Source organism: Lathamus discolor, chromosome 8, assembly GCF_037157495.1.
Source record: "Lathamus discolor isolate bLatDis1 chromosome 8, bLatDis1.hap1, whole genome shotgun sequence".
NCBI lineage: Eukaryota > Metazoa > Chordata > Aves > Psittaciformes > Psittacidae > Lathamus > Lathamus discolor.
In genome coordinates, this window is record NC_088891.1 from 10,211,434 (window position 1) to 10,231,674 (window position 20,241).

General features: G+C 37.3%; 2 protein-coding genes across 2 annotated transcripts in view; one reads left to right on the forward strand and one right to left on the reverse strand.

Moving 5' to 3' along the window:
- EFL1 (elongation factor like GTPase 1) overlaps window positions 1-9,077 on the reverse strand; it is a 76,814-nt gene extending 67,737 nt beyond the window's left edge. The window contains exons 1-7 of the mRNA XM_065688219.1: window positions 8,996-9,077; window positions 8,378-8,478; window positions 7,681-7,748; window positions 7,414-7,498; window positions 5,897-6,030; window positions 5,167-5,304; window positions 4,099-4,313 (exon numbers count right to left, since the gene is read on the reverse strand). Of these exons, the coding sequence (XP_065544291.1) occupies window positions 4,099-4,313; window positions 5,167-5,304; window positions 5,897-6,030; window positions 7,414-7,498; window positions 7,681-7,748; window positions 8,378-8,468 (731 nt within the window). The 5' untranslated portion in view covers window positions 8,469-8,478; window positions 8,996-9,077. The remainder of the gene's footprint in view (window positions 1-4,098; window positions 4,314-5,166; window positions 5,305-5,896; window positions 6,031-7,413; window positions 7,499-7,680; window positions 7,749-8,377; window positions 8,479-8,995) is intronic.
- A 35-nt stretch (window positions 9,078-9,112) lies between these two features.
- SAXO2 (stabilizer of axonemal microtubules 2) lies at window positions 9,113-17,976 on the forward strand. The gene is made up of 4 exons (XM_065688305.1): window positions 9,113-9,231; window positions 13,337-13,516; window positions 14,445-14,647; window positions 15,472-17,976. Exons 1-4 carry the CDS (start codon window positions 9,191-9,193, stop codon window positions 16,452-16,454), a joined length of 1,407 nt encoding a protein of 468 aa, XP_065544377.1. The 5' UTR covers window positions 9,113-9,190; the 3' UTR covers window positions 16,455-17,976.
- The last annotated feature ends 2,265 nt before the right edge of the window (window positions 17,977-20,241 follow it).

Genomic DNA, 20,241 nt, shown 5'->3' on the forward strand with positions numbered 1-20,241 from the left:
AAGGTTGAACTTGTTTATTTGAAATAAATATTTGTATCCTACCCTCTTCCCCCAGTAAAAACTCAAAAGCATAACACAAAAGTTCTAAATATTTATGTGATTATTCAAATTAATTCTATGAAAGATATCCCACAACACATTTAACTATGGTCTGTGACCAGAATGATACAAGTTAAAAACCAAGTATTCCTTTGAGCCACATCTGAGCCATCAGATGGTGGTAGCTATTTTTTTCAATTAACTACTTCAGGCACCTTTTGTTGCTTGAATCATTGTTTTAGTAATGAGTAAAATCCAGAAAATAATATGAAAACTGTAATGCTGTGTGTTATAAAGCCTATTCTGTCATTCAGCAGGTCACAGGAATCACTAAGAGCAGGCTGCTTTCTACCTAAAGAGGGAGTCCTGAACATTCTATGGTTTCCTTGCTGAAAATGTTCATCGAGCAGTAATAGGGAAAAAAAAAAAAAACCCAAACAACTAAATATACGTATCTGCTCCCTCTGCGCACAGAAACAAATCTACAATTACAATCAGAACAATCCCATTTACAGACAGTGATATGTGATAATCTAGTCTTTTAAATCCAGAATTCTTAAATTTCTACACACCTAAAAAAAAGACCTGCCCATGTCAGCAAGACATAAGGTATAAGTGCTGAACCAAGACCAAAAATGAGATTTTTGTTTTCCAGAAACTCATCCAAACTCTGAACAGGGGGAGCCAGCTGCTCCTGCATATGTATTTATGGCATTTTTCAACACCTGAGGATTATGAGAAAAGCATATGTACTAATAGCACTGGATGAGGCTGGCACTTCCTAATGGCTTAATTTTTTTCCATCCCGACAAGTAATAGTATCTTTAGGAACAGAACCCACAACCATGTAACAGCAAAGGCTTGCCCTGATTAAGAAAATGCACAAATGATGTGTATTTCACCATAAAGTACCGCTGGCAGTCCAGAAGTACCTCTTGAAACTAATTAAGGAAAATGTGAAAATGCTCCTTTTCCTCCTCATTATATTATTTATCAGAACCAGGGCCCACCAGTTCATAATATGAAACAAAGCAGTATCAGAAAGCCAACAATCTTCATTCAGCTTCAACAAACATTAAAACATTTTCAGTATATGAGGGAAAATGGAGAATTAGGAAGGCATAAATAAGGAAACTAGCAGAGAGGAGTCCTGTGGTTTGTCCAAGCCTTATGCACACTTTGTGTGGGATAGAGAACAGATTTAACACAAATTTGTCAATTGTGCTATACATAAACAGCCTGACCTAGCAGCAGAATACTAACATCCCCTATGCCCAAGTTAGATGCATAAAGGTTTTTGGCTGAGATACAATCTTGTACATGGATAGTTCAATTAATATAATCCTTAAAAAGTTTCAATAAATAAAGTGGAAGGGGATTAAAATTTGGGGAATCTTAGCAAACATGCTCTATAAGCTCATATTCAATAAAAGAATCATAGTTTTTTAAGGCCATCTTATACCAGTATAGTATTGGCAAAGAATAAACAGAAAGCCTATCAATCTTCTCCAGCATACCAATATTCCAATCACAAAAGTAAGGACAGGTCATATCTGGCCCATTTCTTCCCTGCATCTGAAGCTAAATTATAACCACTATTTAGATTTCAGCCTTATAGAAATTCTACAAGTAAGGTTCAAGATACCTGACAAATATTTGAAGTGGCAGAGGCATAGCAAACACAAAGAAACAACTAAAGCTTGGACAGTTATCATTCCACCTTAAACCATTTATCACACATTTCACTCTGCAGAAAGAATAGTTACCAACATACACCAAGTGCTGAAGGTTTTGGGGGAAAAAATAATAAAAACACAGAAAATCAGCACAAGGCTTATCTCTGAAACCCACAAATGACAAGCTCTCAAGCCCTTAGCACTGTTTTTGAGAAACTTTCTTCTCTTCCTTTCTCTCTATACACCAGTGTTATAACAAATGAGATGCATAACCTGGAAATAAACCAGACAGTAAACCCCCGTGTCTAGCAGTTCAAATTGAAGCATTCTTCTGCTAAACTTGTGGCAGAAAATTGGTTTGTTTCTCCAGCTCACATTTGTACTAAATTTAATTATATCTACAGAGAAATCATCAGAAGAAGTCATGAAAGCAAGACAACTACCTGAAGTCTCACTTCTATGGAAATAACTATTATATTCACCTACCATTTAAGAACAACATGCTTGCTTTCTCATTACAAAGGTGATCACAGGGTGTTTATGACCACATGTTTATATCAGAATGTAGTTGTGTAACCTATAAAATCTTAATAGTTGATCATTTACTTCCAAATATCAAGTAGCTTGATCTAAAGAAAAGCTTCTAAATTGCTTTTGAGCTTATAATTCTACTTATTGCAACAAAGAACTCCACTGCATCATTTTTTAAGAAGCATTTTTCTTAATATTTAGCATTCTCTGGCAGCACACTTAGAATACTAATGCTAAACCTCGGGCACCTCTGAACTTCCCAAACCATAAACTTAGCTATTTGTTTTCATTTTTCCCTTCGACAGGCTCTGTCAGTATCCAAAACAAAAGTAGACTACAAATTATCCAGTCTTTATCTACATAGGATAAAAAAAAAACTTCTAAATAATTTCAACACCTGTTAAAGAAAATGCTCATATTCTGACTCCAAACTTGAGTAAGTTTGTAACAGTTACATCCCAAACATACTGTGTAACAACAGTTTATCAGCATAACTCATTTTTTCCATGGAATGTCAATGAAAGTCAAGAAAGCTAAAGCTTACAGATTTCAAAATATTGTTTCCCTGCACATCATAAAACAGAATAGTAACTGTGGCACCATATGGAAATGGAGGACTTCTGGCAAGACATGTTAATGTGCTGATCACCACAGGTATCAAAAAACTTGGTATTGCCTTCAAAATGCCTCCCCTCAAACACATCCTCTATGAAAAGACCTCTTTCAGGCTAAAGAACATGTCAGAGTCTGAAGATGTGTTTTCAACTTCCTAACACACTTACACTCTGACTTTTCATTTTATAAATTATTATTATTCATGACATTAAAACTAAAATAGCACATTTTCCCTCTCCGCTGCAGTGATAAGAAATGTTTGTGTCAGACTACAAGCTACACATGGAACCTTATTTAAGAACTTAACTTTGACTTAAAAATCCTAGAGCTATTTTTTTTTTCTAAAGGCTTCACAATATTAAACCCATGCACTGTATTACTGAGTACATCTTTTTAATTATGTTTTCATGATGGAGACAACGACTCCACCTTGTGGATAACAATCAGAACACGCGTAATCTCTACACTAGCCCGCTGACCTTTGCAACTACTAAAAACAGGTCTGAAAAACAGAATCGATCACAAATTCAAATACAGTACTCCAGAAAATTTTCTGAAATTGTTCTATCCCCAAATTCTTATGTTCATATAAACATCCCTGCAATGTTCTTTAGCAACTGCTGAAACAGAAATATAAAGATACCAGGAAAAAAGAAATGCACCTGAATGAATGAAGAACAGAAAAAAGCTAGATTAAGAGTGATCAGCATAAACACTTGAGGACAGATGTGCCACTTCAAGGACAAGTCAAAGTCTGGTAGAGAAAAAACAGATCTCAGTAATGCTGTGACCCAGAGCTGTACTGGACCAAATTGGACAGCTGGAATTGTTGCCCTTACACCAGTTGCTTGCCTTGTTCTTGCTATGAATGTCACTGTCCCTGTAGCTGGAAGGTCCAATCTACATGCGAAACAGCTCCTTTACTGCCAGTTTTTGGCCTATTACAGGCTATCAAACATCAGCAATTAATAAAACACTAAGTTTACTAGGCTAGGCTGGTCACTATACGGGCTCAGCAGCTTCTGTGTAAGTAAAACAAGGGTCCCTATCACATAGATCTCAAAGCAGGCAGTATTTTCAGCTGTACAGTATTAACATATTAGAACTGATTATATACAGTTACATATCCCAGAAAAATAAAAATAAAAAAATCTTCAGAAATATAAAACAACTGAAAATACTTCAAGATTAACCACTATAATTAATTAAAAAGTCATTAACTAAACCCCAGGCTTACCCAAAACCCCAGCCATCAATTGCACTGGCAAACACCACATTTCCATGGTCTGGTGAAAAATAGAGATGTGAATCATCAGTATCTTCCAATCCAGCACTCCAGTCATAAATTTGATCTCCTGGTGCAGTGTCTGAAACATTTTCACTTTCTGTTTCCTTCTCAGCTCTTTCTTCTAAGACTTTAGAGGTAAAGAGTGCTCCAGTGACAGCATTGATCTACAGAAGGATACATAGAACACCGCAAGATTCAATCACTCTTTCACAACCCTTGCAATTAAAATGCAATTCCCTCTCCCCGCCAAAATATAAAGAGAAGTTTGGATTTTTTTAAGACAGCATGCCTGTGATTCATTTTGCAATTTAAAGCACAGACCTTGTGTGTCTAATCCTGCCCATCTGAACACAACAGGGAGTTTGATGAGACTAAAATTTTTACTTAAATACCATGCACATTCCAACTCAAAGTCAGCCACATCAGGACTGAAAGAGACAAAGTGTATTACACATGATACTCTGTGTGTCTCAGAACAACAAATGGTGAAATAGAAACTTGTTTGTTTGTTGGCAGTAACAACAGGAGGACAAAGAGAAACTAGGCAGATAAGTTCCTAAAATAAGTTCAGGGGGGCAACCAAATCACAAAGTTTGAAAGTAACTTAATTTATGACTTAAAAGATTAATTAACTTCATGCATGCATAAACCCATCAATATCAGAAGCAGCTGAAATGCATTATTTGTCTATCTTCAAAGAAGTTGAGCCAATTTAATAGGAAGAACAAAACATTCACAGTATTAATCTAAAACTGAAGATTCTTCCTGAATAAAAGAATTCTCCTGAATGAAGATTCTGAATAAAAATCAAGCCTGACCAGAAATGAATGTATCTCAGTGTTTAATATTAGACTAGATGTTATGATGCTTGAAAAAAATGGTTCTGCTGGACTAAATTTATTGCAGCTATAAAGCAGTGAAAATCACAGCATCTCTCAATTCAAAAATTGAGAAAAGAGGGAAGAAGAAACCCTCAACAAAATCTGCTGTGTGAACATAACACAATAGTACCAATACCTGTTCTAAGATGTTCTTAAGGTGCGAGTATGCTTCCTGAGGGGTGAGCTTGAGCTCCACAATCAAGCGATCAATTTTATTGATCACCAATACTGGACGTATATTTTCTAGCCATGCTTGCCGCAGAACTGCTTGAGTCTATTAAGAAGGAAGTTGTTAAGAAAAAAAAAAAATACAGAAGGCTTGATACCACAAAAGTTAAAGAAAATTACAATATAATTCTAAAATTTAATTAAACAGATAGTAAAGGACAGTCTGACAGTCAAACCAGAAATTTGATTACATAGCATTAGTTATTATAAAATTCTGCAGAATGGCAGTTTCACAGCAGAAACGCTCGCAACAACATAACACTCTTTATAAAAAGTACGCCATGAAAAAAGCAAAGATGTTATTTTGCATATTTCTTCAATACCCTATGAGCACATGTAAGGATATGAAATTAATTCCTCTTAAGACATTTATTTTTCAATACAAATGTTCCACTACTTAAGAAGTATGTAATACTCACTGTTTCAACCCTATGTCACTAGACCCACTCAGCAGCACTTCTCAGTTTTTCAGCACAACTCTGAAACTAACTACCCTTTCATACCTCAAGTACAGTGTCATTTATTAAATGTTTTACAAAATTTCTTAAACCAGCTCATCTTTTATTTCTAAATAATACACTTAAGACTTTGCTTTATGTTCTCTACCTTCTTTCTCTATTTAATATACTTAATTTCACCTGTGGACAGACTCCTTCAACAGCATCCACCACTATGATGCAACCATCACAGAGTCGGACAGCAGTAGATACTTCTGAAGAAAAATCCACGTGCCCTGGGGAGTCTATTAAATTAATCAGATACTCCTCATCACCTAGGATCAAACAATAAATTAGCATTTCAGAGCACTTTTTAAAAACATTTCTTTCAGCCACCTGGTTACACTACTTAAGTTATTAGCAATTTCTAAGGACCATATCTACAGTAAGCATTACACTTAAGAAAAACTCCAGTGAAACAGGACAACTGTGAGCAGAGTAACATCTAGTGGCTTTGGTTTAATTTCACTCTTTATACCAGTCTTCATCTTTTAGAACCCAATTACTTCCAGGAATTTAAAAACAAAACCAAAGCAACCAATCAAAATCAAAAACCCTAACCCTGAACAAGCTTATAGTAGCATTACAAGTAGATCACTAGCTAAAACAAAACTGACTGCATTAGTCTGCATTTTGAAGATTAATCATGACAGGATGTCATTAAAATAAACCCTATATTCTTGATCAAATACCTCATTTCATCCTCATGTTCTTTTTAAAACATGGTTTTGACTCCATATTAGTAGAATGTCTTCAAGATATCAGTACAGGAGAAGATTTTAATAATTTCTACACTACTTCCCGAAGAAAAAAAAAAAGCTGCTTAGTGGAGACTCCAGTCAACTTTTAATGAACTCACTACATTTGTCATCAACCATAACCAAAAAAAGATTAAACAACTTTCCTGTTTAAGGGGTTATACTGGAGTCTAAATTTCAATACAACAGAAAAACAACAGACATAAGAAGTTTCAACCATTAAAAGAGTCAACAATAAAACAGCCAATTTACAATACTGAGCTGGAAGATCATTGATTTTCAACTATTTTTTATAATCAGCTGTAGCTGAAATGGAATGACTAACAGTGGCTTTTCTGTTCACGGAAACAGCTATTCTTTTTTCTGCACAAGCCTGTTAGTAATGTATTCCATGTTTTCCATTTGCTTAGCTGAGGATAAGACTAGTGAGGAACATGGAGTCATAAAAAAGATGGCACTGTAACTATACTATAAAAAAACCCCTCTGAACAATTTATAGCAGTGTAATAGGCACCTTGACACAGAAGTATACTAAACTACAAAATCATCTTAAATTTGTTGGGTTTTAAAAGAAGGTCTTGCCTTCAAGCAACATAATTTCAAGAGTTAAGATCAAAATATGAATATTAAGAGCTAAAATAAAAAGATAAAGGCAACTATTCCTATAGCCGCCACTCAGAGATATGATTGAAGATGGTGTCTGTAACCCTGAGACAGAACTTTTCCTGGCTAACAGTTGAATAAATAGATGCCTAAGCCTTTGCAGCATCATAGCCTAGCACTGAGAAACACAAAAGGAAAAGTTGCATACAAAAAGATCTCAACAAAACCAACAAAGAGACAGTGAAAATTAACCAAAATATGTATTAAAGCTTATACTCGCCAGTGTCAACAACTTACCTTTCACAAAGTGCAGTGAAATTGCACTAGATTTCATGGTTATCCCTCGGATCTGTTCATCTTCTCTACTGTCTAGATATCTCAGCTGAATACAGAAACAAAAGAAGAGACGATAAATCTGTAGAATTATCTTCACAAGCCAAGAAGTACAACTGTGAGAAAATGAGGTTGAGCAAGACTAAGAAGAGAATTTCCTTACTTATCTCTGATTCACAACTGCAGCATGTACACACCAGAAGTTTGTTATAAATGACAGTAAAACACTACCTTGCCTGCCAAGCGGCTGGAGATTATTCCATTGCTAGAAATTAGACAATCAGCTAGAGTAGTTTTGCCTGAAAAGAAAAACAGTTTAAATTAATAGAGACAGTGGAAAGGGATACAATGCTATTATGAATGGTGACATCTTGTGTTCTAAGATACCAACATTAATAAAGGCTTCAAAATGCCACAAACATACAACTTCAAACGAAATTGATTATTCAACTTGACCTGTTAGGTACACACAAGCTTATTTTTGAAGAGTGGATGCAACCTTACCCTTTCATGACTAGAAACGCAGTTGAAATAACAAACATCAGAAGTACATCAGAACCTTAACAGATCATGCAATTAGACACATTTCCACTTACATAACAAACTTCTTCCCTTAAATAAACATTGAAAATGTAACACCCATGTATTTTGTTTATGCCAACATTCAGCAGCACAGAAGTAGAAAACATTCAGTTTCAACTACTCCAAATTATTACAGTGCAATACTCTCTTAAATTCTAAAAAACTGCATCAAGGCAACAGAAATTGGCATAAAGCAAATTTAATTCTCAGAATGAGGATTTAAGGCAGTTTAAAGCTAAAGCTGTGAAAACCTATTGCTTTAAAACAGCGACCCAAACATCACACCACCATCACACACATGCTTTTCCTCACGAGGTGCTTCCTGCCAACCACAAACAGGTCTTACCATGATCCACATGGGCCAATATACAGATATTCCGGATTCCAGAAGCCTTCTTCTGGAGGCCAACCATCTTTCCCACACTTGTGAGGACCATGGTTACCTAACTGTGAACGGAGGGAAGTGTTTTACTTAGGAGACAACTTCAGAAACAGCCTTTTTCTTTTAACTATTACGCCAGCTGCGGCTGTTACTCATCGGTGAAACCTCCGGCACAAGGAGCGCGTCACGCCGCGCCGCTCGGCCACCATGCGCCCTCCGCCCGGACAGCTGAAACTGACAGGGCTGGGGCCGTGCCCTGGACGCGCAGCGGGAGGCTGGCGTTGGTCAGTTTCTCGTTTCCTACGCTCGCACAGTCCCGCGGCTCCGTGCCCCCGAAGCTGCCCCGGGAGGTACAACCGGCCGCAGCTCCCACACAGGGACACCGCTACCACCGCCTCCCTCGGCGCAGCTCGCACCCTCCCGCGCTTCACCGGCGCACAGCCACCACAGGGGCCGACGGCCAGGAGAGGGACGCGGAGCTCCCCTGGTGCGCCCACGCCTCGACCAGAGGCGCTGAGCCCGAGTGCCTTAAGGGTCTGAGGTGAGGAAGGGGGAGGCCGCGCCGCTCCCGCGGCCCCTCACCGGTGCGCGGTGCGGGGGGCTCCCCCGCCGTCCCTAAGAGCTCCGCCGCCGAACCCGGAAGCCCGCGCGTCCCGCTCCGCCCCGCCCGTGCGTGACGCCCGACGGATGCCGGCGGAGGCCGCGCACGGCGAGGACGCCGCTGTTGCCGCGCAACGCAGCGCTTCCCTGGTTACCGGTCGGCGCGGCTCGGGCAGCATGGGGCGGCCGCGGTGCCTGTGCGAGATCTGCAGCTGCGGGTAAGCGACGCCGGGGTCCCCCGGAGCGGGTCCCCCTCGGCACTACGGCCCCACAGAAGTACCCCTCGTCTCTTCCCCCTCACCCGCCCCACTCCCGTGGGGGCCGTGGGTAGCGTCCTCAGCGGTGGGATGGCACAAACTTTCCTATTTCAACAGCTTCTGGGTTCCGTTTCTTTCTAAAGGGGCCTTCTCGGTGAATGTGAAGTAGTATGTTTGTGCTTAAATAGGGTAGGGGAAAAAAGCAGATATTGAAAGCATTAAAGTCTGTCAAAGCCAACTAGACAAGACTGCAGGATCAGGCTTCCCCATGAAGCAGAATCAACTTTTACCGAGGGCTTCAAAGAAACCCTCAAAAGAGTTTGTTTGTTTGTTTTCTGGCTAAATCAACCTTGACAGAAACCTGTGCAAGAACTATGGCCTTTAAAATATATTAACATATTAAAATATATTTAATATATCACATCCAGTAATAGTCTCCACTTGGAAGAAGAGCCCCACTGTTTCTTTAAGTTCTAAGATCACATATGGAGACACGCAGTTCATCATGCTGCTGTAGCCTCTCTGGCCCAGGAAGGCTGGTGTGAGAGGGTACAGCAGGCAATTTTCTTTACAAATCACTGTTATGGTGGTATAAGCATTATCATCAATGACACAGGTAAAAAAAGTCATGAGTTAGGTTTCCCAAAAGCATAAGTGATTTAAACCTTGCAAAATTCAGATGGATGGTCATAGGTGTGGAGTCAGTACTGTTAATATTTTCAATTTCTCCTATTTCTACATTAAGATTTAAAGAAATAAATAAACAAACAAAGGGAAGAAAAAACTAAACAAAACTAAACAAAAAATAAGCAAACAAAAAAAAAAGCTGAAAAATACTCATCCTAGGATTCAAAGATTCAGTTTTTAATATTAAAAGAAAAAAAATCTAACTACTACATACATATGAGAGTCATCATAAGATCACAAGAGCATGATCATTATGTTTTGGAAGTACCGGGCCAACCCTATGGCTGCAGATGGCACCATGAACTACAGGTTTCATTTTGACATTTGTAGGGCAGACATGAACCTTATGTACTTCTGCACAAGAAGTCTGTCTATCTGTTCATCATGGGTTTTTTTTATCTGTACGTAGGCGTAAAAGACAGGCAGCGTGTAAAGCTGAGAATGTCCTTTTTGGCCAAGGCTATAGATGCAGTTTGTCCCATAAATTTATTTCAAACATCCTACATTAACGAAGAATTGGAACACATTGTTTTCGCAATAAGATAGCAAATCTGCTTAAGGCTCAAGTGTAAAGATGGCGAGAGAACACAATCTGACAGCACAAAACAAGGTTCAATGCAACCAAAAATTTTCATTTCAAAAACCCAGCTTAACAATATAAATAAGTGAATAAAACATGCACAAAAGTCACAGTTTAAAGTAAACATAATTGAAGTTCATACAGTCAATAAAATCTTAAGCCGTTATTGGCTTAGGCAGCACATTGTGTTTGCTTTACTGCAGTTACAGTGTTTCTGTTTTAAGGGATGACTGGTTGCTTGGCAGCGTTACCTGGATATGGCCACACATAAACATTGTAGAAGAGATTTCAAAGCAAAGAAAAAGATCTAATAGTAGAATCATAGAATAGTTCGGGTTGGAAAGGACCTTCAGATCATCTAATTCCAACCCCCCCTTCTCATTGTCAGCCTTTCCCCACTCATTGCACTTTTATTATATTATTATAAAGGTCTAGATTTCTGAATAAATGTGAGTTAAAACCAGGAAGATTTCTCTAAAATACAGCATGTTTAGAACTTTATACTGTCCACACATATATATACACATGCCAAATAAAAATTACCAGGTCTCCCTTTCCTACTAGGAAAGTAGATGAATCTCAAAAATACAGTGTCCGTACATAATTTCTGTCTTTCAGATCATAGCATGTGAACTGGGAGTTAAAAAAAATAAAAAACTTTGAGTTGTGCTTGTTTGGGTATTTTAGTAAGTCTTTATTTAAGTGCCGAGAAACAGCATACACTCACCTCCTTGTTTTCTTACTCTTCCTGTTCTTTCCATTTTCCTTTCCCTTCTATGTTCTGAATAGGTGTCTCAATTGTTACTTGACTATCTGTTGACTTGATTGAAAAGGAGTAAGCACCTGAGGCTCTGAAAGATTCTGGCTTCTTATACAGGGCTACTTCATTTCTCATCTGTTGAACTACTGAGCTGGCAAAGTCAGGCAGCCCAAACTAATACAAGCTCTAGGGATTTCCGGTTCCAGATAACTTCTTTCAGTGTTTTTTCGATTGGTTGGTTGGGTTTGGCTTGGTTTTTCTTTCATTTTACTTTTCCCAGCAGGAGTCCTTCATGTCTGTTTCTGTATTCTATTTTACCTTGCTATTTTTTTTTTTTTTTTTCCATTTTCGGTGTTCAGTGTGAGATAAATTTCTCTTCAGACCTGTCCTGGGTTTACCAGGAGCTGTTTTGCTCCTTCTTAGTAACTGGTGCAAGCTCTGTGTTTTGACTTCCAGCCTGGGCAGAGAGCTGATAACACCGATTGTTTTTAATTGCTGTTAAGTAATGTTTATTCTGGCCAAGGACTTTGTGAGTCTCATGCTCTGCTGGGGACAAGGGGAGGCCGGGAGGAAGCAGAGACAGGACACCTGACCCAAACTAGCCAAAGAGGTATTCCATACCACAGCACCTCATGCCCAGGGGGGTAACTGGGAGTTACCCAGAAGGGCAGGCTCTCTCTCTTCGGGGGGGGTCGAACTCGTTCGGCGGTGGTATCGTATTCTCTTGTTAGTTTCTCTTATCATTATTACTATTGGTGGTAGCAGCAGTGATTTGTGTTATACCTTAGTTACTGGGCTGTTCCTATCTCAACCCGTGGGAGTTACATTCTCCTGATTCTCCTCCCCATCCCTCTGGGATTGGGGAGGGCCGGGGGGGGGGGGGAACGGACGGACGTGAGTGGGCGAGCTGTGTGGATTGGTTTAAACCACGACAAGACCTTTCAGTTACCTTCCTGAAACTTGAACTTATTCGTACCCAGAAAGAGCTGTGCTGTTTTACCCTTCTTGTCATTTTTACTTTTCATGTACTGAATTTTAGAAAGTACATTTATTTTAAGCATGTATTTATTGTTATATCCCTTTCCTTATATCTGAACCAGTATTGCAAGTTGTCAGCTGCAAATAGGAGGAACATTTTTCATGATATATCTCCTTAAAAGAGAGATTAAATAATAATCACATCAGCCAAAATAAAATTTTAAAATTATGCTTGAAACAAACTGCCGGAGATGTGTTATGCAAATTAGAATAACAAGGTTTTTACAGCAATATAGAAAATAATGGGTACATTTTAACTGCATGCAAAATTTACTCAAAACAACAGGTATAAGTAGTAAATTAAGTCATGATATATCTTTTAACACCTTTTAACACAATGGTCTCATTAAAATAGGCAATGTCAAGCAGGTGTAATTGAAAAACAGATGTCATTATTTCTAAACATAATTTTGGATTGAGGATTTAGTCAGTCATTGTTAAAAAAAAAAAGGTTTGAAAAATCAGAAATGGCCTGCAGAGCTCTAGAAGCACAGAGAAGATTTCACACCCCTACAATTTTAATCAAAAAACATTAATCAAGAGTTGTGGTGAAAATAGGTGAGCAGAGGCACAGAAATAAAGGCAAGCAATGAGAGAAAACAGTCAAAAAGAGGCAATATGAGAGGATAAATGAAGCATAGTTATTTTTACATGTAAGACTAGCAATATTACTAAAGATTTAAAAAAAAAAAAAGAGAAGAAGGTGCATCTTGGCAGTAGCATCATCTAGAGGACTGAGATCAGCTGTATCCATCCTTCATATTCTTTATTAAGGACTAACTTGTATGCTGATGCTGTTCATTACTGCACAAGTATACTGTGCTCTGGGACCTATGCCATCAGCACAGGATTTGGGGGTTTTATCACTCAGAAACCATTTTAAGCACAGCAACTGACATCGTTCAATCTTCCACATCCATTATCCACTCCATAGATAGAGTACATTTTTTTCCCTTAAATGAAACTATTCAAAATGATCTCATCTGATGTGTTTTACTCAGGCGCCATCGCTGCCTTCATAAACCCACAAGGATTTATGATAATGGACAACAGCCATGCCTCACAACAGAGTATGTGGAAAAATACCCCAAGTATAGCAACATCTCTCCTCCCTGGAGCTTTAAGCCAAAACAAGAGTACCAAGTGCATCATGGGAAAATGGAAGGAATTACAACTTTTAAGTAAGCGTTTTGAAACAATGTGTTTCACAATTATTCCATAAAGTTTTTTATATTTTCTTTTTTAAGGGGGACTGAACATTGTATTGCAATCGTTTTCAAAATGCAACCATTGCATCTTTTACACTTTTAGCATATATAAAAGTATAAATTTTGAATATAGAAATACAGTTATCACAAAAAGGTCACTGAAAAACCATGAAGCACTCATACAACAGGATTTCCATGCTTTAGAGAATCCTCTAACCTGTAAAGATAACCAAAAATTTTTGTTCTTGTTTTCAGCCTGTTTTGGAAATCCAGATCTCGTCTAGCATGAACCAGCTGGCAAGCTGGGAAACTTTCTGTAATACATGTGTGGAATCTGAGACTGGGGGAAAATTAAACCTTAAGTAAAAGGATCAGAGATTTTTTTTTTTATTTTTATTTTATTCAAACACTTCTAAATGATTAGATGTTTGAAGAAAACCATCTCTAAAGCGGTTCAGTAGGTCTGTCCTGTCAGTGTACAGATGGTGTTAAGCTTACAAAATTAAAGAGCATCTTTCAAGTAGTTAGGAAAAAGACATCACTCATTCCTTTTCAGTAATGTGACAGGAGCACAAACCTTTAGTTTGAATACTTTTAATACATTTTTTTTCCTTTCAGCTACAAGGACAAGAGGTGAAACTTCATGTATGTATTAAAATTGCCAAACGCATTCTGCAAGATTGGCTGTGTACTGCATATACTTTTAACGTAATGTACCAGTATTTTATGTGCTATGGTTTTCTTTCCTCCTTGCTATCCCTCTAACATATAGCCTCAGATTGATTTTTCAGAGTAAACGTTATAAATTCTCATTTTTCTATATAATGAAAAAATGACAAAAGTGCCTCCATCAGAAAAAAATAAGTTTTTTAACTGGTGTTTCTCTTTTTCTCCATTTCAGATCTGATTATTTACCATACAATATTGTGAAGCAACATTTTCAGGTACAAGAAGAATATAAACCAAAGACAGGAGAGATAGAACTGGGAACCACATACCAGAAAGATTACAATGCTCATAAAATAGAACCAGTGACATTAGTAAGACCTCTAGAGAGAAAACACACTACAGGAGGAAAACTGGATACCATACCAACCTATCAAGGTAATAATACATACCACCTTCAGAAAGAGAAATAACCAAAATGAAGGTAGTATTCTGAATTACCTATATCAGAAACTGGATTTTTTTAGTTTGGACCAGAGAGTAAGACATCGTAGAAAGCAGGTGATAATGCCTCAAAATGTTCAGCACTCTAGAGGTTCTACAAAAAGCCTTCTCTAAGGTTTTCTTGGCTAGAAGAAGAGAAACTCTAACATATGCTTAGTTAGACTATCTCAGGCAAAAGCTGGTTGTAGTTAAAATGCCAAAATAGTTGAAATAATAAGAATCAGATAGGGCTATTAAAACAGAAAGATTGAATGCTTCGTGCAAAGTGAGCAGAGGACAGAGGACAGAGAGAAAGAGTTGGAAGGGTAAAACTTGGGGAAAAGACTCTCAAAAAAACCCCAGTTATATTTCACTAGTTTCTTTAAGCTTAAGCTTATGCTAGATAGAAATGCATTTGTATAAATACATTCTAGTTTTATTTACTAATTAAAAATAATTTATAAGGAAATTTAAATACTCTATTTAGCCTACATACAAGTAGGCTATTTTCTATACACACTAAATATGTACATGCAACATTTTTCTTGAGGATATAGTCAAAATAGGACATCATTTACATTTTTTTTGTCCTTTTTTATCACACCAATAATAGAAGACAGTTTTGTTGTATCACAAACACACAGAAAACATTGCCATTCTCATTTACCTCCATTGTATTTGTTTTGCAAGATTGAATACCAGAATAATTTGGCTTAATTTTAGATGAATGGTCTTAAGTAATTACACTTGTATGGTGAAGTTTTGGTTTTGCTTTAAAGATGACTACAGGTCATGGGAAGTTCAAAGAAGGGAAGCTACTAAAGCGGTATGTATATACCACCCACCTACAGAGAAGTTTGGAAATTCTACTACGTTTCAAGATGACTTTGTTCCTAGAGAATTGAATCCCAGACAAAGTTTTAAACCTCCTTGTGTAGCCAAGCTTTCAGATGTGCCTTTCAATGGTGCTACCAGCCATAGCACTTCTTATATTGCTCATCAACTGGAACCAAAATTCGTAAGACCAAAAGAAGAGTACAAGCCAAGCAACCAACCCTTTGTAGATCTCACAACCCACCGGAATGATTTTAAAGGGCTACCTGGGGAACTTGCAAAAAGCTGCAAGCCTGAAATTGCAAAAGTTGGCTCCAATGCTCGTTTTAATGGAGTCACTGAATTCCAGGATCGTTTTCAGCCATGGCTGGTCTCCTTACCTGAGGTCCGCAAAACCAGAGAGTATGTTCCACCCCCAGGCAGCATCGATTTTAACTCCACAAGCCATCTTGATTACATTAAGCATGAAATTTCTCCTGCTTTCCCCATAAGACCAGTTTCTAATAGAAGAAGAACCAATGCCCCTTTTCAAGGGAGTACTACTACGAAAGAAGACTTTAAAGCTTGGGGTACCTGTCGGCAAGAGATTATTAAGAAACAACAGGAAATTCCCAAACCTATGGGAAAATTTTATGATTTAACTACATTCAAATCTCATTACACACCACATCAGGTCACTCCAGCACAAAGTTTCAAACCTGTACATGCTATAACTCTTAATTCAGGTCCTTTTCAAGATGAAACTATGTATCGCACAGAATATACTCCAAAGAAACCGGAGATCTGCCCAGCAAATTATCCATCTCCTCCAGGTTATGTCTATGTAAACACAGATTCTCATGGTCACAAATTCTTTCGCCAGTGTACTCCAGAATTTTCCGAGTCAGATAGTAATCCTATTGCAAAGGAAATAGCTGTTGTGTCATAATACTAAACTGCAGTATTTCAAGCACCCTGTTTAAAGAATTGGAGCCCTACTTGTTAATTTTTCTCTTTAAAATAACACTGAAAGCAAACAATGCAAATTTTGCTTTTAAAAGTATTTAAACTAATAGCTTGAAGGAAATGAAAGCAAACCCAGAAATTAATTACAAGAATAATAGAAATTTGCCAAATTTTAGAGGAATAATGCACCTTATACAGAATATATTTTCTGATCACGCATTCTAGTTTCCTTGACTTCCCAAATTTTATTACTCTCCATCTCAAGCATAGGTATTGTACATTTAATTATTTCAGATTTTCCACAAATCAAAATTGTATTTGTGAAATAGCAAGTATCTTGTGATCATAATTTCTTTTCATAGTAAGCAAATAATGCTGTGATCTAAACAGCTCATCAGTCCAGTTTTTCATCTCAATACTTTGAGTAATCTGATAAGAAGATATTTTTTCTTTACATTTTGCTGCCCAAATCATAAGATAGCATCCCATCACACCTCAGAATTCCTGAAAGCTCGGGTTTAGCATTTGTCATCATTATTTTTCCTTCATTCAGTTCTGAAGACAGCACAAATTTCTAATTTCTAGCAGCAATTAATAAGAAGTATCCTTTCTCTGCTCCTGTACACATAGCTGAGATCACCCAGACATAAAAAGCCGATCATTAGACTCTATTCCCTGATTTTCCTGACCATGATTTTTCAGCCTCACTCCCAAAGGAAACGTAGCTTTGGACACACAGACACACTGTGACCTTCTCACCTGAGTAATTTTTAAACCCAGTTTTCAAATTCAATAAAATTTTACAAACAGATTTCAAAGATGATTGTTTTTCAAGTTTTTAAGGTAGATGGTGAGGAAGCAGAAAGAATCAGGCTCAAAAAGTTAACATCCGCCCTCTGCAGGTTTTGATCTTGCTATCTGATTTTTAAAGCCAAGCAGCCTGTTATCACTGCCTGAGTTCACATAGAGTCAGTCTGATGGGGAAAATGGCAGAAAACTATAAAGGTGTATGTAGAGATAACAGAAAAGAGTGCAAACTCAGTTAAAAAAATACCAGCCAAGATGCAGGAATCTGTAGACAGCCTGGCTTGAGCCTGTCTGCTCTTCAAAGAATTGCTTATTAAAAAACACAGGAAACAAAATTTTTCCAGAAATCGTACATGCAGTGATTATGCTTCTGTATGAGATATTTAGTATTTTCTCTATGTATCTTTTACTGATTTGGGGAAATCTGGATGAATTTAATTATGTTAATGATTTAAGCAAGACCCAATAAATAATTCTATGATTAACAGTATCATGTTCTATCACAGTTACTCCAGTATGATTTTTTTTTCAGTATTGCAGATCTTGTACACATTGGTATAGGGCAGTCATTTGGGTTCTAAAGAATTATGTGCTCCTACTTCATAGCCAAACCACCAATAAAAGGACTAAGATTGATGCTGGATACACGTTGTAAGCAGGAACTGGATCCTATGCAAGCAAGAAAGCTGAACTGAGTATGTTAGCTGTGCATAAAGGTGTTGTATGAGAGAGCTCCAGACACTATTAAAGCATCAGTTACTTTTATGCAATGTTTGTCTTTGTCTTGTGTTTTTGTAATATGACTCTGTTAAAGAAACAACAACTCAACATTTTCTCTCTGAAGATTATTCACGTCCCCAGCTGGTAAAGACGTTTTGGATTGAGACTGAACAAGGGCAATGTAACGCTGTGATAACCTAGAAGTAGGACAGGAAAAAGTACAATTCATCGTCATCCTTCTAAACCACAGAAGAAAACAAACTACAAACACCCTTTTCTTCATGAAACTTGAGCCATTCTCTCTCTGGCCACAACTGGGAAAACAAAGTCAAAACTGTGCATAGTTACACCTACCCAAGTCTGTATCCTATACACAGTCTTGGTACCTCATGAGAAGTTTACAGAATATCCTTCCTCAGATCCTGCAAGGTCTCTTTTCTAGGGAGGAAAAAAACTCATTGAGAAATGCAATCTAAATCCATGAAGTTACGTGTGCATGTTCTGCTGAAAATCACTCCTCCTCTGGGTCTGTGAGTGAGCCCACATGCTTTTTGTAATTTTCACAGATGTTTTTTTAGTTCTTAAGTCACTTCCCCTCAAGTTACGGAATGTCATTTGCTGCCACCTACCAGCACAGTACAAAAATTTTTGGGAGGAAGTAGAGGGCATATTCAGAAACACTTAATAGTTCCTCTGCAGATGTGTTTGAAGACTTTTTTGGGGTGGAGGGGACATATTCCCTTTCATTTCACCCCTAATGTTTTCCCCCAAGCTTAATACTGAGAGAAGCCTTTATTACATTACAGTTGAAAGAGCCACAACCTACTGATTGTGCTTCCAGCAAAAACATCAAATGCTATTATAAACCTTCAGATGGTATTCAATACTTGAGCTCAACTTTTTCATAAGCAACATGTTACTGAGAAGCAGGCAAAATGAACACCAGGCTGGAAAATTAATATTTCTCAAAATAACAGCTGTTAAAAAGCATTTTATGATGTCATGCTAAACGAAGATGTATAAGCAGAAAAATTACTCCTGGATTCAATTGGTATTCTGAAACTGCTTTTCAGGCAGTATGCTATACAGCATGCTCCACAGAACTGCTATACAGACTGAACAGAAAGAATCCATTGGTGACACAAAAGGAGAATTAAATAGATCCATGCACTTTTCCAGTGTTACTATTTAGGATAACTGAAACACTGCCATTTTATCGCTAGACATTTATTTTCAATTTAATAAATTTTTGAAGGCTTTCCTTGTTCATATTATTTATGAGACTCTCTAAATACTATTACACATATTGGAAATTCTGAAACAAGATTTTTTGCCTTGGCTATTCCCATCACCCACTAAATTTAAAACATAGTGCTGTTCTGTTGGATCTAAATGAACTCTGCTTGGTGCAGTACATTGCAGGCAGCAAAGAAATGTAACTTTATTCACCATTTTACGGAATCCTGATTCAAGATTTCAATGAGTCAGATCTGATTTATTTGGATTTTGGCAAATTCTCTTCCCCACTTTTTCAGTCAGGTTACATCTATGGTGCCTCTTAATAGCAACGCAAAGCAGACTCTAATGAAGCTGAGAATATGTCTGATAAGCTGTCAAAAATAAGAAGTAATCTTGGCTTTGGTAAAACCTCAGAATTATGGACATAGCAGGTTGATAAAATAACACTTGGAATGAAAGCATAGCTACCGTGAAAATCACAGTAACAAACAGTCTCTCGGTAATCACAGTGTTGAATAATCAAACTAGACTTTATTTCAGAAATATCAAAACTACGTTCAAGAAAGTAAAATCTTCAGTTATTGGAGAAGCAATAAAATAAATCTACAGAGGAGTGTCATGCCAATTGCAATAACAAACATTTACAGCACTGCTTCTGTATAGCATGCATACTTAATCAAAGATAAAGTTAAAGCAACAAAAAAATGCTATTTGTTAACATTTGAAGACTTTAAATATAAGCAAAAACATGAATAAGAAATTTTGGTAATAAGAAAAAATATATGTCCAAAAATCTTTATTAAACACTGTACAAAAAATATTGCACTTTTAAAATCAGACAATAAATATCTACAAAAGTATCTTACAAATGTTTTCTTTTAATTTAAAAAACTGCTTAAACAATCAAGACCCATCACTGATTAAAAAGGTACTGATCAGGAATATCCTCTCCTTGCAGTCAGCCTCTGACACAATAGTCCACACTAAACGTTTTCTATACAGTA